The 17120-nt window shown below is 39.6% G+C and overlaps 2 protein-coding genes across 2 annotated transcripts; both read right to left on the bottom strand.

Moving 5' to 3' along the window:
• Positions 1–1901: 1901 nt before the first annotated feature.
• LOC134079551 (forkhead box protein I3-B-like) lies at positions 1902–3864 on the bottom strand. Its single transcript, XM_062535644.1, has 2 exons — positions 3179–3864; positions 1902–3011 (listed from the first exon to the last, which is right to left on the bottom strand). The coding sequence occupies exons 1-2, from the start codon at positions 3765–3767 to the stop codon at positions 2458–2460; spliced, it is 1143 nt and encodes a 380-aa protein (XP_062391628.1). The 5' UTR covers positions 3768–3864; the 3' UTR covers positions 1902–2457.
• Positions 3865–5031: 1167 nt separating this feature from the next.
• Positions 5032–16428, bottom strand: lcp2a (lymphocyte cytosolic protein 2a). Its single transcript, XM_062536759.1, has 19 exons — positions 15894–16428; positions 13625–13687; positions 13343–13389; positions 13000–13065; positions 12883–12908; positions 12066–12103; positions 10907–11093; positions 10692–10780; positions 10491–10548; positions 10323–10384; positions 10203–10222; positions 7929–8027; positions 7691–7712; positions 7175–7269; positions 7005–7051; positions 6849–6898; positions 6523–6597; positions 6279–6434; positions 5032–5838 (listed from the first exon to the last, which is right to left on the bottom strand). Exons 1-19 carry the CDS (start codon positions 15972–15974, stop codon positions 5713–5715), a joined length of 1407 nt encoding a protein of 468 aa, XP_062392743.1. The 5' UTR covers positions 15975–16428; the 3' UTR covers positions 5032–5712.
• Positions 16429–17120: the final 692 nt, after the last annotated feature.

Here is a 17120-nt window from a genome sequence, read left to right as displayed (position 1 = left end):
CAGTCTAAGAAATATAATAGACTATAATAAAACAACAAATAGCCTACATAAGCAGGAAGAAGGCCTAATTAGTTCTGAATTTGTCACTTAGATATTGAATGAATTTCTATACATCTCATCTGCCTTATGCTATTAAAGCATTTATGCTACATTGTTTAAACTAATCTTTGTTCCACTTTGTCTGTGCCTCAAATATGACTAGCATAGAGAACTGTCAGTATTCCCTTTTCTCATATTTCTCAGCCTTTCCTCTTGGAATTATGGAAATACCCAACGATTGAAAAACTGTCATGTCCCATGGAAAAGGCTGACTTGCTATCTGTCCCCTGACAGTTATGTTGGAGGCTAATTTGAAAAGGGTAATTTGGTTTGAGGAAGGTGACAGAACTCGCTGAGGCCTGCAGGACAAAGTGGTTGCTTAGCCTCTCATTCACTGTGTCAGTGTGGCGATCTCAGAGAAAGATCAAGATCTGAACACTTCCCCCTTTTCACTTTACGGCCTGGCGGCATCTCTGCTGCCTCTGCTCAGAGATCCGTCTTCTCCACAGTTAGATATGGGAATAATCTAACATCTTTGTTCTCTCAGCTCCTAGTACTGCCAAGTCAGAGGGAAGCATGAGACGCTTTCATTCCCACGCTATTAAGCATCTGGCTACAGAATGTTGACCTCAGCATTTCAGAATCTAACTTAGTGATATCTTTATGTGAGACTCGTTTTTCAGCTTTGCCGTCAGACTATACGGCTCTGCTGTATGGAGGTGCACATAATGAAAGTACATTAGAAAACAATGCAGACCTCAAGACGGCAATAGATGCACATTGATATTCCTCATTCAAGCATTCTTCAAGTAGGCTATTAATATATACCACGAAGTAATGAAATGTTAAGGCTGTTTCTACTTCTATGAAGCCTACGGTCCCTTACAATCAATTGCACTGTAGCCTGTGTCAACCAAAATAAATATGTGTATTGGTCCTGTCACACCTAAGGTTAATTTTGGCCACTGTATAAACAGTATGACAACAAGGAGCCAGTGAGGATTAACAACCATTACACCATCATTACATTGTTTAAGACAGACAGTGACTCATTTGAATTCTCATTAAGGGAATCACTCCAGTAAGACAAATATGTGGCAGGTGAATTGTACAATTTAACATGTCCAAAGGATTTGCTTCAAGAGGCCATCCAGAGACCACACACCACACCCAACCACACCCATGGCTGAAGACTGACGCTCCCTAATCAATGTTTGGATGTCTTCAATTAATTTGTTAGTCTAAAACCTTAATGGGCAGAGTTAATGATATGTGAACAAATAGTGTTTTGTTGGTGGCACTGTAAATGAACTGCATTAGATCTTGAGGAACAAGTTCAGTTCCATTTTGATTTTCCGACCGTCAAACCAGTCCTTTTTCTTTTTGTTTTTTTCCCTCTCTCTCCTGGCCTGTAGTTTAACGGTTCCTCTGCTTGTCTTTTGCAAGCCATCTTGTTTAGTGCGGATCAGTGGCAGTATTGATGAAAGATAGCAGAGATTTGACTTCATGGACACAGACCCTCAGTTCAATTCTATGTGATGTGTATGATATTGGGTTACATTATCTTTGGTATCCTTATGTCTACATATGTGTTTCAGGCAGTGGTGTAGTCTAGTTCGCTGTGGTGGATATACTGTGATGTAGAAGTTAACTGTAGTGGGTATACTGTGATCAACCCCAAATGTTAATATGTATTCTTGCCTATTTTAAGTGGGTACTGAGATGGTGATGCTTTTTAAGTGGGTATATTGCGTAGTCCTGCGTATCACGCAGACTACACCACTGGTTTCAGGGTGTTGTTTTTTGTCATTTGGGCCACTTTACCATTTCAACTTGAACACACATCAAACTGTGAAACATGATTGGATGTCTTAACACACTTTTATTATACAATGTTGATGACAAGTTGTTGAAATACAGTCAGCTCTATATAAATACAGTGCATAGATATAGGCTCATAGATATATATTACAAAGAAAATACAAAACACAAACACAAAATCTACTAACTACTGCACTGACTGACAAACAACATTACAGAATATAATTTAGCATTTTTCTCCCATAATGAATGTAATTGTTCATCATAATATTTCACTACACCAGCACTGGCAGTTTTTGGTGGTAATCTCAGCTGTGCTCATCAAACAAACAGTAAACGGGCAGTCTTTTTTTTTGGCTGGAATTACATGATGTCAGCAGCCGACGCTGAGACCAGATAGTGTAAGCATTTGCACAGCAGTTGAGTGGCGAGAAGGGGGGAGGTTGCTTGCCTGCTGAGTCAGGTAGCCACTATCAGTCTGCTCATGAGCTGCCCCCTTCACATGCCCTGTAGGCGAACGCCCTGAGGGCCTTGTCCCGTGACATGTCTGCCTGTGTTTCGAGTTTGTCCGTTAAAACTCTTCAGCGTGTGCCTGCCTCAGACCTCAGTCCCTTCCCGCGGGTACACCAGTCCGGTCGTCTCCAGGCCTGGATAGGAGCTGCTGCCGAAGTGGTTGAGCAGGGAGTCGGTGTAGACGCCTGAGAAGTGTGACGGCGATGAGGAGAGTGCAGTAGGCGGAGGGATCTGGGCTTCCCACTGCGGCACCGTGGCGTTGGGGGAGTACGGGCCGAAGCCTTCGCTCGACGAGGCCCTCTGAGAGCCGTCGAGAGGCAAACCCAAGGGCAAGGGGCGGAGCACTGTGTCCCCGACTAGCGTACCTGCACTCGATGACACCTCCGTCATCTGGGTCAGGAAGCTCTTCAGGCAGGGGGATGGGCCCACTGAGTCCGGCGTGGAGCCCCTGTCGGAGGGGCTGTGCGCCTCGGCAAGGTGGCCTTTGGGGCTGGACTCGGCAGAGGTCGGACCAGCAGGGCTGCCGTTCTCCCCTTCGCTCATGAGGGAGTCGGACTTCCTCTTCCTCTTCCTCCTGAAGTTGCCATTGTCAAACATCTTTTCACAGTTTGGATCTAAGGTCCAGTAGTTACCTTTGCCTATAAAGAAAAGTTGGGAAAAAACAGGACACACATTAGGTCAACCATTTAAGTGCTGAGGACAAGTCATTTCGAAATACAACATAACATGCTGAACGTCAATAAATTTGATTGTTGAACTGTGTAAAATGTATAAATTAGAGAATAATAATTAATAGATTAATTACCAGGGTCATCGTCATCACGGGGCACCTTCTTGAAGCAGTCGTTTAGTGATAGGTTGTGTCGTATAGAGTTCTGCCAACCAGCTTTGCTCTTATTGTAGAAGGGAAAGTTGTCAGCGACATACTGGTATATTTGACTGAGGGTCAGCCGGCGGTTTGGAGCTCCATGTATGGCCATGGCAATGAGGGCCGAGTAGGAGTATGGTGGCCTAACAAGCTTCATGAGGTCCTCCTGAGAGGGAAGAGAGAACCAGCTCAGGTCTCCTCCGGTGGCACCTGTGCCCAGGTATGGCCTTGGCATGCCATAGTGCTGGCCCGCAAATGGATCACCTGCTGTCCTTGGGGGCCCACCTAAGTAAGGCATGCCATTCATCCCCGAGCTGTTGAACCACAGGTAGGGGTTCGAGGTTGAACTGGCATAGTCTCCAAGGTCGTAGGTGGGTGGTAAGGTCTGCTGCGGGCTCGGAAGAGGTGGCGGGCTGTAGAAGCTGTCGTTGTACAGGCTGAACTCCTGCGGCTCCTGAGTGCTCATGTTCTGGAACTGGGCCCCTACCTGAGTAGGAGAGAGTCCCTGTGGCACATACGATGTCATTCTTACAAAACAAGTCCCGAGTCCGTAAAAGATGCTTTCGTCTGTCACCACTGGTTAAGTTGGTTGTGCTGACTCTGTGCCTAGCTGTGAAGGGTCTGTCTGTTGCATCCTAAACTGCCACCTGTTGTACCTGAGTAATTTATACAACTTTGGCGACGCCTCTGTCCACTCTGATTGGTTGTCTGTGAGTAGTGTCACACCTCATTTGTTACATCTGAGTTCGTAGGGTGTGGAGTGAATCCTACCAAACTACTAGGGAATATTCCACTCAGTTTCTAAATATTTTATTCATTTATTTTGTGCATATTTATAATGGATTTTATTCATTGATAATGTTTGTCCAATAACAGAAACACAAAATGGAAGATTGTGTCCTTTGAATATATGTAATGTAATAGTTATCCTCAACTGGACTATGTAACTACAACACTATATGAGTTCAATTTTGAAATACAATCAAATATCTCATGACAAGCCTTCTGAAAAGGCAGGCTAATTTGTTTACTTGGAATCACTCACATGAAAGAAATTAGATAGTTGTTGTTCTTATCTTTAGCATCCTCTCCGCCCACAGCCGAAAAGACATCACTCTTGTGCTGCCCTGTCTTTTATCAGCACAATTTAGATCATTTACATATACATGCCCTGGAGCTCAGCTAATTCACACATGTGCCACAGTCCAACTGAAAGTGGTCCACTTGTCACAGTAACTCACCAGCCCCCCAAGATTTCATGCAGAGATACAGACTCACTCACCATTTCTGTCCACATTTCCTAACACCTTAAACTCTCATGAAATGTAGTAAAGCAATTGATTAAACAATTGGTACAAAACTGTTAGCGAGTTATGGAATTATTTTAAATATATATACTGCATTTTTAAATGTCCTATATTTGTTTATATAGCTTATCAACTTTACAATTCAAGCAAGAGTAATAAAACTTTCACCAACTGCACTCCAGTGGTGTCGATTTATGTGTCATGGAATTCTTAAAATAAACAGTATGATTTTGACATTTTGACATTTATCTTCCGAAGATTAGCCCACAGCCCTTGTAATAGGATACTTTAGGTAAACATGGCTACATGAAAACATTTTTGAGTGCCATTTACAGTCTTTAGAATTGTTCATGGGCCTGCATTTCCCCCAACAGTCAATCCATAACTGATGGCTAAAATACCTTATATAACTGACTTTCAGTTGTAGAAAGGTTGTAAATTTCTTCAATACATCAACTAGAATGACAACCCAAATAACCCCTGTGATACTCTATTGTAACCGTCATACTTTATTGTAGGCTGCTTTTGTCAAATAAATTGGTAACCAGGCAAGTTTAAATATTTACCAGAATTAACATATGACAACATTGTGATTTTTTTGCTCTCAGTAGCCTATGCTACAAATACACAAACATACCTAAAGTCAAATTAAAATTAGTACAACACTCAGTCTTTACTACAGTAGAGGGATATGCAATGCTTCAGTACTTCACACAAACTTTGAGAACGAAGAATTACATAAATCTCATCATCTTCTCAAAAAGGTTAACACTGATACATAACGGGTCTTTAAAAAACATAAATCCAAATTGCGCTTTGACTGAAACTGCTGAGTTTTCTGAAATGGCAATCCACCTATGGCTTGAACCTGCATTAGCCATTCAGTGCTATGGTCATCTTGAGCGATTTGATTTCAGCGGTGATGTCCATTGTCCACCATAAAATCCACAAGGGTCAAGCAAAAGGGTATCGTGTGTCTGTAAGACCCCTATTTCAGCATAATTTGAGTGGAACTGTAAAACCATCCAATAGACCATAAAGTATGACTTAACATGAATAACTGCTGTGGACTCTTTTTTTGGAATACTGTATAACTGGCTGCTTGTAAAAAGATGTATTGTTCAGTTCTCATTATTCTTGAGTGCTCTTTTGGTCCGGGTAGAATCAGTGTCCTGCAGGATGAAGTAGAGGGCACTGATTTTGTTGTCCTGAGCCACGGTTCTTTGCATCAATCAGAAGCAGCGGCATCTGACTGTAGTTCTCAATGATGTTCCTGACAGTTGGAAACCTCTGTCAGAAAGAAAGCAAACACAGAGAATAAAACAAAGTGTACAAACAAACATGTACTGTCACTGCCATTTTGGTATTACTATTGAATTGGTGGTGCCATCAGTAGTTTGGGCCATCGAAACCATACAGAATTGCTTCTACACCTATAATGGCCAATACTGAAGGAGTGATGGCAGGTACAGCTTTTCCATCATTCCTGAATAGTTTGTTTGTTTCAGACATTTAACTAATACATTTTCTTATTTATATGACAGATTAATGGAAATAAATGGAAACAAAAACAAAACAATGAACAAAGTATAGATTTCTCACAGTCTATATTCAGTAAGCCTAAATATATTTCTAAATCCATCCATGTTTTACACAATGCACTCAAATCACCTCAAAATATTGTCAATGCATTCAAATGGGGAAAGCAACATAACACTAAAATGAAGCACCTCTGTAGCTTTTAGGCCTGTTCCCAGCAGGAAAGACTGTTGCTGAGCATCATAGCGAATCTGTATGTTGTAGACTTTGTCCTGGTAGAGCACCATGAGGGTGTACGGCTGGGCGGCTGTACCCTTGGAGCTGTCCCTCACAAGATAGGCACCATCCTAAAAATGAAAATGTTTCACATGTCTGTTAGATGCAAACAATGCTGTTGCTGTTTGTAATTAACTCCTTGTGTGCAAGATATCTCACCATGTTTATCGACCGCAATTTATTCTCTGCTTGCCCACGAGTTACCTGACCTAGATACCATGCCGGGTCCATATCCTACAAGGAACAAACATACAACAAGGAAATGTATAGAATTAGTATTTACTTTAAACCTTATTTCTTCAAGACATTTTAAGATGAAAACCAGCCAGCAAAACATGACTCATGAGTTGTTGAGTCACGTCTGAAGCCAAGTGGTGCAACACTGCCACCTGGTGGTCAAAATGGTCTTACTCTTCATTGTGACCCTCTGACAAATTTGATCTCTCATTGTTTTGAATTAATCTGAAAATATGTCAACAGGTTACCTGGCCTGAATCGTGAGGTCTCATTGGGTTGCCTATCCTTGAATGTTTGCCTTTGTTGAGTAAAAAATACAACAAAGGAAGTTACCAGAAAAACAGTCGTGGGGGAAAATAATTGGATTTGTAAAGGCTTCTACAGATTAGAAATACACTCAATACCTTGGGAGGGTAGAGAGTTGCTCCCACCAGAACCACCAGAAGATGGCCTAGGAAGAACAGCGCACAATGTTAAGATATGCTTTACTAGAGATGCAGAGCATTTTCATTGTCTGATGGCCTTTCGATGAGCGCAATTTCATCTTGGAGAACAAAGCAATGAGACAAAGCACCTGTCACCAGGAGGTCCGGGTGGCGAAGGACGAGGAGAGGGGTTCCTAGGCAGGGGAAATGTGTTGGCACCAAATGGTCTAGGTGGTTCTGAAATCTGTAGTTTGACAGTGGAAGTATATTAGGCTATTATACTGATGCATTTACATTATAGTAACGTTTTATGAGGTATCACAATAGTTGGCAAAATGTTGCAATAGTTTACACATGACATCATTTGTGTGTTGCAATAGGAATACACATCACACTTCACATGCCTGTCACTTCTAACGCACAATTTCCTGTTGTGCCAAATTAAGCGCTACTCAGGTATAACGTTCATGCACTGCTCAAATTTCCATTGTTCGATAAATTCCTACAGCATTGTCATTGTTTTGCTGCTCTGCTTCATATTACATCAACCGGTAGCAGTGGTATATTTATAACCCATCGCCTTTTGAGTGTTATTGCTCAAGAATAGCTCTGGAGGGTATAATGGTTATTTCAAGGTTTCCGTTTAAATGCGCTCATGTCCTTACCTCCGCACCCCCTCCAACTCGACTGTAAAGCAAAAGGAAATAGAGCATGTCAGGGGAAAGCATGCTTTTAATTGTTGCATGCATGCCTCCAACTACTGACATATATTGTTTCCTCTATGAATGAATGTTCTTGACAAAAATACCATATTCTTATCTAGTTGTCTATGTGAGAAAATATTCTCTGCATGTAATCTGTCATTGGAAAGTAAGCAAATAGAAAAAAGATGGAGGGCCAAACCTTAATGGGAAGCTTCTACCCGCAGCTGAAACACTCCTCTGCACACCTAGTCCTGGGAGTGGAGGTTTGCTAAATGCATCCTTATCAGGAACAGGAGGCCTGAAGTAGAGATATTATAATGCTGCAATGTTGTATTATGCTGGGAAATCTGCCACATGCAGCCTCAAATGAGACAGATGTGACTAGTTGTGTGCAAACTACTGTATGAGAGACCAATGGATGCATCAGGGGCCTACAGTACGTGTGTACATGCTGTGTTGCAGAACTGCTGCGGTCTGATTACACGTGCGATGCGTCCACAAAGGGAACGTTTCTGCTGCAGCAGTGCTACTGCCAGCCCTGTACCTTCCTACACTGAGCTTGAGCCATTGCATCACTTCATTCACATGAGAAAAAAACATGGGGGCCCATAGCTTATACTTGACTCTGTTGTAGTGCAGTTCGAACTGCGCATGAGACGTGTGTTTGCATACAAACAGGCCCCATAGCCAGCTATGAGATCTGGACTTACTTGTTCTTTAAGAACTAAAAGAAAAATTGAAGCTAAATATTCACCTGCATAGGTAAACCCTACTGTACATTCTTAATTCTGTTCGAATGCGTTACGGAAATAAGTGTCTGCTGTGTGTGTGTGTGTGTCAGTGTGAGCAAGAGCATCCACTGACAAAGGGTGCGTGAAGAGCGACCAACGATCGGTTCAAATTAATGCACGTTGTGTGCTTGTGATCATTCATCATTGTGAGGGAGGTTGTACGAGTCGGGCAACAGCACTTCCATAGGGCATGTACAATTTGCACAATTTGAAAAGCAGCACTAATTTGCCTTGTTTGTGAACGTGCACTCTTAAAATTAATGTGTTGAAAACAAACACATCTCTGTGTCCAGATAATTTCAAACAAATTGCTTTTGTTATTTGTTACACAGTATGTGTTGAAAATAACACAGCTTGTGTGTTGTCCCTATCTGTTCCAGATAGGGACAACACAGTTTGTGTTGTTTCCAACACATTCGTTATAAGAGTGTGGTGAATCATTCCGTAAGATTATTACCAAAGATTCTAGAACAGAGCAAGATGGATCACTGGCCGGAGAATACGTTGGATATGTTGAAGTACATTCTAACGCTTCATGGGCGCCATTTTGGTAAGCCGAAAAGTAATAAATCGTGCCTTTCACACGGCCAGATCATTACCGAGTAACAAAACAAAACAAAAAACAGCTGGCAACGGCAAAAACAGCTGTTGAGGTGGGTTTATATGATTGGAACTGTGTCTGAAATGTTGCTGAGCTTACCAAAATGGCGCCCTGTCGTGTACTTCATTCTTTTGACGCAACTGATCCATCTTGCTCTGTTCTAGAATCTTTGATTATTACTGTCTATAGGCCTAATAAATGTTCTAACATGTTAGCTACAGATCTGGAGAAAAGATTGCATGAAACATGCTAAATATAGGTATATGCTAGTATGCCGTTCCCATTAGCTTGTTAAAAATAAACAAGCTAATGGGAACTGTATACTATCAGTAAAAGTGTCTAACATTTCAAATGTATTTGATGTAGGCTTGGCTTAATACAAGGCATTTATCAATAATTGTATGTTTATATGTGGTTACAAATAGGCATAACTTCACATTGCATAGGCCTGTAATTTACAGTGTACACTATACAACATTTTACTGCTGTGTAATGTCCTTATGGCATACTACATGATAGGCCTACATATTGTAATTCAGCAAGATACATTCAAATAATGGTTCCACATACCTTGCTGTAGCTTAAACTATCAATATAGTTAATTAATTTCAACCCCAATTCATCACTGCCTATCCCCCAGAAAGCAAGCAGGGCAGACAAAACAATGTCAAAACAAATAAGTTAAAGAGATGCGTAAATAGGGAGGCAAAAGAAATAATTGAGGAGACTAGAGGGACAGAAAAGTGGAATACAAAGAATAGAGCTGTACAGAGGAGAAGGCCAGAGACCCAGTAGAATTGTCCAAAATTTGCGTTTTTCAGATTGCCAGTTAAAACACCAATAAGATCTCATTTGTGAAAGATCATTCAGTCAGAATGATTACACTAATGCTGTATAATCAAAACGTTTGTCAAAGTGTCAAAGGCCTAGATTTGTGTTTATTTCTATGTTAAGCCTTAAACTGTATTGTAAACTAAAACAAATTATTTTGTTGTTACATTTTGAAATGAATGCCACCTCACAAGCAAGAGCAAACATTAATATAATTTCCAAAATGTAATTTTCAAATTTACGAACTCACCTCCTTCCTGATGGAGCCACCTACGGAAACCAAATGTAGCACCATTAGTCTTTATTAAATAAAAAAAGCATTAGACAGTAAGCCCACTGAATATATTACATACAGATGTACCATACTTACACGCTCCAAAGTCGAAGGCTTTTTACTGCGATCCACGCGAGGAGCAGCTGGACCAGGGGGCACTTGAGTGTGATAAAGCATTTAAAAAACAGGTCACATGTATACATACAATTCAAATACACACACACACATATAAACTTGTAACTGCATAAATACTGTGGCACTTACTCTTGTTCTGGGGTCTAGAAACAGGTCTCTGGGGGGACTGGTCTGCCTTTGGACGTACCTTTCAAAGTGTGAAATAGATGCGGATGGTACTGTATACTAGTCTTGACAATTTTTGTGGCTTTTGAAAAAACTAGCATTGAATTACAGAGAGAAAGAAGAAACAATGATGTCGGATTACAATGCAGATAATTTTTGCCTTACGGTTGGACGAGGAAAAGGCAGAGCAGGACCGGGTCCTGGACGCTCTGGAGGCACGGGAGGGCGTCCTGTATTCCGAGGACGAGTGTCGTCTGGACAGACATCACAATAATGCACATATACATTTAAAAATATTTTAACTTTATCTATATGATAAGCTTGCTTTGGGCATAAACAATGAAATAAACACAATTATAATAGGAGGATATGGCATGCACCAATATAGTCGCTATCTGGAATGGGCTTTGCAGCACATATTGGATGTATCGTCTCATTCTTTTCTGACGGGGGTGGTTCATAGTCACTGTCAGCATGTTCTTGGTCCTCTGGTCCATCTGTGGGCGACTCATAGTCATCATCACCATCTTCTTCTGAGTTTGGGGATTCATAGTCGTCATCGCTATCCTGAAGATCATAGTAATTAAAAATTAGAAAAATGCAAGATCATTTTTAAAGGCATGTTGTTGCAGGTAGATTATTTTTAATGCACAAATATGATATTCACTAGTTCGCCCTTGGATAGCTTGAAGTGAGTACAGAGAATAGCAAGTTTGGCTTGGTAGCTGGCCACTGTCCTGGGATGCCAATAGCGGATCATTTGTGAGTGATGTCCGCTAACACCCCCCATGGATGAGGGGTCATTTGGAGCTTAGAGCTAATAGTGAAATGGAGGAGCAGGGGAGGAGGTGGGAGGCTTTGCAACTCCAGCATGACGTAAGGGGCAGCAAGGAAGGAGGGTTTTATACCCTATGTCCGGAAGTTGGGTGAGTGATGGCTGTCAATCAACCCTATGGGCTCCTCCCGAACTTTGTTTAGAAAACATCATTAAATATTAGATAACACGGGCAATTCCGTTTTTCCTCTGAGTCAAATGGTCAGAGCATTAGTTAATACGCTTGACAGCATTATTTTGGCCTCTCACTATAGGCTTATGAATAAATCACACAGGAAGGGTAGCAAAATAGGTGTGAAACATAACGTAAGGTTATTTGCCAGCAGTGATGCTAGGAAGAAAACATACTTTGAGCAGCAAAATGGATTGAAAGCATTTCTTTAGAGACACTGACAGAGCCTTTTCTGAGACTATAGATATTAAATGACCCCTGCAATTCTTAGAAACTTACAATGTTTCACTAAATCAGGTTATTATAATCCAAAATCTGCAATTAAAATAAAAGCTTAAGGTAAAAAGGTACAACTATACATTGAATGGTGTATTTTGGTTCATTACAAACAATCAGCAGAGATAGCAGTGACCCTAAATCTGGCATGGACCCACAGACTTAACGATACAGTGGGTCAAATTTCTTTAAGTTTAAACTGTCATATCAAAAGATATAAAAATCACCATCGGCAAGGATTTGTAAAGTCACTTACAAATTCATCTTCATCCCACCCTACAGGTTGCACAAATTCTAGAAAAGAGAATTAATGGTTAGCATAGCTAAAAGGAAATATGAACTATGAATATAAATAAGAACACTTGTTCAAATATTAGGCCTATATCAAAATATGTGCTCTACTGTTCAAATTTTTGGAATCACACAGTGGTGACGTCACTCACACTAATAATTCTGGGACCTGGCGCAGAATTGTTGAGCTCAGAATTCACACATGTTGCAACTTAATCTTCATTTGCATACTATTGGCCTCACCAATTGTGGTGGCATTACCAGCGCAAAGTAAATCTTACACAACAGTTGTGAGGTTTCCAGTTAGCTAGTGCTCTGGGGACCCCAGGTCAGAACAAGATGTGGTCCTGTCATTAAACTTAACCTTTTATCTGCCTACTGAGGACCTTGGCAACTTTCCCCTTTACATTACATTACATTTAGCGGACACTTTTTTAGTCCAAAGCAATTTATGTCAACTATATTACAAGGGATTACACTGTCCTCGGAGCAACTTGGGGTTAAGTGCCTTGCTCAAGGGCACAATGGTGGAAGCCAGGAATTGAACCTTTCAGGCTACTGCATGCTAGCCCAGCTTCTTAACCACTACCACTGCACTACAGGCTACTACTGATATTATTATTCACAGGTGTGCACCACCACTTTCTACCTCTCTTCATAATTAACTCAAATACCAAGTCACAAGAGCATAAAAAACTCTAAGACATTGCTCAGAGGTTCCACATTTTTGAACAGTAATGCACATATAACTTGAAACCATTTGAAACCTGAAATGAGCATACCTTGTTCAAACTTTGTCGCCCCTGGTCTGTAAAATTCAGAATGAAATTTATTGAAAAGAAATCATTACATGTGGTCTGTGTAAGGTTTACCATAACCACATAAGTACTGTTGCTTGCCTTTTTGGAAAGATTCCCCTCTTGCCCACATTCATGTTGATTTCACGACTGATTTTAGAGATGAGTCTATAGAGGTTATGGAAAGATATGTTCACAGTATTAAACTCTGACTACTGCGCCAGCATCTTGACAAGATGAGCATCATGAAGGATTTCATTCACGCTGAATTAGTAAATGAAGCATCAATTGTCATCATTCATATATTTTCTTGTTTTCCTGATTTTATTTAGATTAATTTGGTATTTATTTCACTTTTTGTAACATATGTGATTTATGTCTTCTGATTCATTTTGCCCTTACAGTAAGTTTGCAATTGTAACAAAAGCAGAATGCTTATACTTACGGCACAGACAGTTTTGGAAATTTCTGCAAGTCATTTTCTGACATGTTCTAGAAAACAGGGAGATACCATAATTCCTTAATGTATTTTTTAATTCAACACTTCCCAAATCTGTGATCGGTGAGTCATATTTGCAATGAAATGACTAGCCCCATACAGTTTGTTTTCATACTTCCTGATTTCTTTAACTTGACATATTGAAATATATTTCACACATATAAACCACCTTGATTGCATTCTTAATAAATATGTCAGTGAAATACAGCAGTCAAGTAATATACTTACCAAGAATCTCTGACCATTTATGTTGTTCTTCATGATAACTTTATCACAGCCTTGCAGATCCCGCTGTGAATGCCAACAAAACAAATCCACTTGAATAGCAGAGAACAAATTGCTGCACATGCAAAATATACAGGGAACGTTTTCAATGCACCATTGAGCATGTGGTCATTCTCAATAGCTTTAGAAATATGTTTTTAATACACATCTTTATAAATATCTAAAATGAAATCATTAAAAATAAGTAATTTTCATGGCTTCAAAACTCAAAGAGATGCACTGTCTGGTACCAGACTATGGTCCCACGGTTTTGTTTAGTGTTCTCAAAGACTTTTTCATTAAATCAGAGTAATTTGTGCTTTGTATGATTTAGAAATATTGTCATAATAGACACGTCAATGTATTATCAAATCTTCAACCTGAAAAAACAGTTCAAAGTCTACTAGATTTCTTTGCTCCAATGCCAATAACCTAGTGTCTTGCCCACCCAAACAAAGCCTATAGGTTCAGAAGTAAAATACAAACATGCAATGACATTGGATCATCTTATACAGTTTGGATCAAATTGATAATTTTCAATCACAAAAAAACAAAAAAATGGAGAAACATCTGATTCCTTTTCTAATGTCAGTCATTAAAGCAACCAATCATAATGCCGGTCACATCTTCACCACATCACACGATTACACCTGTCGTCTGAAACCTATAATGAATGATAACATGTTTTAGGCTTACATAGGCCCTAATTAATGCCTAATCTACATGTAGCTCAGCCATTCAGATGTGCCATATCTTGATGCCCATACCTATGTGGAGTTTAGTAGAAACAGCTGATCTAGGTCAGGATGGAGTAGCCTATAGCCTATAATAATCTAACAAAAGCTGATTTATTTCTGAAAGAAAAAGACTGTTGGACTGTTGAAATGAACAGCCTATTCTCCTCTGTGTGTGTGATATTTTATACCCTCAACACGATGACAAATAACAAATACAACAAAAGTCAATGATGTCCAAAAATATCACTACAGTGATGCACATCAAGCTTCATATTCTTGAATATCCCCTTGGAGATCAATAAAGTATCTATCTATCTATAATGCTGATAAGCCAATCAATAGCCTGGGCCTGTGGTTCCTAAGGGTGCATGACCCACAGCCAAGAAGTCTGCAAAATAATTTGCCTTAAATGACAAAGCTTGTGGTTTATCATTTTAAAATTTCAGATATGACAACCTTTTTCACGAATAAAACAAGGAAATTGTGTGTATTTGCTCCTATACCACATTAACATTTAACTTAACTTTAATCACTTCACTTAGGTCACAAAGAACCACTGCTGCTTGACTTATTTGCCAGTTAGCTAGCTGATGAATGTGGAAAAATGTTTGAGTCAGTCGACTTCATCAAGTAGGTCTACTTCAAAAGACAAAGTTACACATCTGCCACAAAACACGAAACTGAGCCTGGCCACCACAACTTCAGTCAATACATGGCTTGAGCTTAATTTGTACGATTACGAGGAAGTCCTCCGAAATGTTTCGCCCCACAAGGGTTCCTTGGAGTCGAAAAGTTTGAGAAACTCTGCTGTCAAACTCCCACTCAAAGCTTTACAAGTACGCTAAAGTACCTTTAAACCTTGAGTAAATTCCGAGTGTTGGAATTGTTGGTCAATTGGAGCGTTGACTATAATAACAGTGCCACAGGGTGATTTGAAGTAAGAGGACAGCTGCAGAATATCTTTAGACCATAAGTAGTAATGAAACAAACTTGGTTGGTGTATCATCTACCTGTTGTCAAACTCTTCAGTGAATAAAACACATATGCCTAAAGCTCCCCCATCTAGATTTGACCACAGTTTCATGCTTGTCATGTTGCCCATCTTAGCCCATCTTAATATACTAGGCTCGAACTGGCCCTGCTATACTTCATGTCTGGAGTGTTATAGTGCCCTATGCTTCTCTGTATGTAACCTATTACTTTTCTGATTGGGAATGGATGGAAGTGAATAAAGTTAAGGAAATGTGCTACACGGGTTCCATTGGATTTCAAACGAGAAAAGACAACAATCTGAATATTTCTAGGGAAAATCTGTAAATAATATTCATTATGTATTCACATAACATATATTATTATGTGAATATGTCAAATTGACATATAGGCCATATCACATATTGTCAATGATTGTCGATTGTCAATTGTCAGGATCAAAGAACACTAATATGTTCATTCTCACTTCATTTACCAGTTAAAATGTTTTGAAAAAATAGACTTACCCTTTTTGCAAAAAATCCAGCCAGAATGGAAGGATTCCAGTTCATGACCTCGGATTTCAAAGGAATACCTTCAGAACTCATGATTGCTCCTTGCAGTACCAAACAATCAATCAACGATAGACTCAAGACAAAAAACCCAGAAGGCCAGCAATTGTTATAATCCGCAAGTCATGGCCTTCCAGAGGTTCTCACTAAAACGGTTCTTCAGCTTTGCTGAAATTGCCTCTATTTAGAAAATATTAGATACTGGTAATTTAGATCATATGCACCCTCACAAAAATAGAGTAGGAGGGTTACAGATAACAAATTGAGAAAAATGGCGGCATTGCACCATATGCGCATCTAAAGGTCAAACATAAAGTGGGACAAAAATCCTTTTTTTTCAGTGCATCATCATATATCCATATGGTTGGTAAGAATCCTGAAAGTTTCCAGTAAATATTTCAGATCCAGGCATAATTAGAATTGATTGCAGACTCAACCCTACTTTGTGCTTCACTCAAAAGTTAACAGAAGACTGAGAAAAGAAAGAATGAAGTCGACTTCCCCCCGTGTTTCCTGTTGATGACAGTCGTGGCTAATAGGGGAAGTACAACCCTTTTAGTAAAGTATAATCGACTTGTACTCTGTAGGAATATTTTAAGTTGTACTTTATTAAAACTCAAACTGCAAGACACTGTGAACAATTCAACTGCTATTGCATATATTTTTTTTAAGATTAATTGTTATTTGTAAAAACAACCAAGCATACACATGTTCAATAAATTGATTATAGAAGGTAATGCATATAATGTCTTTGCAGGAGGCCATGATCTTCACCCTGTATCAAATGTTATATAAAGTTAAATACTGGCCTCTAAAAACCTTTAAAACAACATGCTGTTATGTACGTTTCTTCACTGTGAAACTTCTACAAATACTGTGGGCCTAGGAGATAATACACTATAATAATAAGACACAAAATCAAAAGCTAAGAGGAATCTGACAAATTATTGACCAAATTAGTTGTGATTCATGGTCAAGATCAAGTTCAGCTGGCTAGTTGAGAATAGAATACATTACATATACTGTGCAAAAAATATTTTTGAGATACCACAAATAGTTTTTTGGTTGAAGGTCCTCTGACCACATACAGTAGGTAACAGGCACGATTTATAGTAGATCTTTTGAGTACGCTCGAAGAGTCATTGAAAATATATTATTTCTAAACAATTACAACTTAAAACA

This window comes from Sardina pilchardus, chromosome 5, assembly GCF_963854185.1.
Source record: "Sardina pilchardus chromosome 5, fSarPil1.1, whole genome shotgun sequence".
Classification (NCBI taxonomy): Eukaryota; Metazoa; Chordata; class Actinopteri; order Clupeiformes; family Clupeidae; genus Sardina; species Sardina pilchardus.
The sequence above is the reverse complement of the archived record's forward strand: the minus strand, read 5'-3'. Positions and strand labels throughout refer to the sequence as shown.

What these genes read in the sequence shown, in the direction of transcription:
- LOC134079551 (XM_062535644.1), bottom strand. Translation starts at nt 3,767, where the DNA reads ATGACATCGTATGTGCCACAGGGACTCTCTCCTACTCAGGTAGGGGCC. An exon ending in CCGTGATGACGATGACCCTG is followed by an intron (nt 3,012 to 3,178) that starts GTAATTAATCTA and finishes TTTTCTTTATAG; the next exon opens with GCAAAGGTAACTACTGGACC.
- lcp2a (XM_062536759.1), bottom strand. Translation starts at nt 15,974, where the DNA reads ATGAGTTCTGAAGGTATTCCTTTGAAATCCGAGGTCATGAACTGGAAT. An exon ending in TTTCCAAAACTGTCTGTGCC is followed by an intron (nt 13,066 to 13,342) that starts GTAAGTATAAGC and finishes TAACCTCTATAG; the next exon opens with ACTCATCTCTAAAATCAGTC. An exon ending in GAGTTGGAGGGGGTGCGGAG is followed by an intron (nt 7,270 to 7,690) that starts GTAAGGACATGA and finishes GTCAAACTACAG; the next exon opens with ATTTCAGAACCACCTAGACC.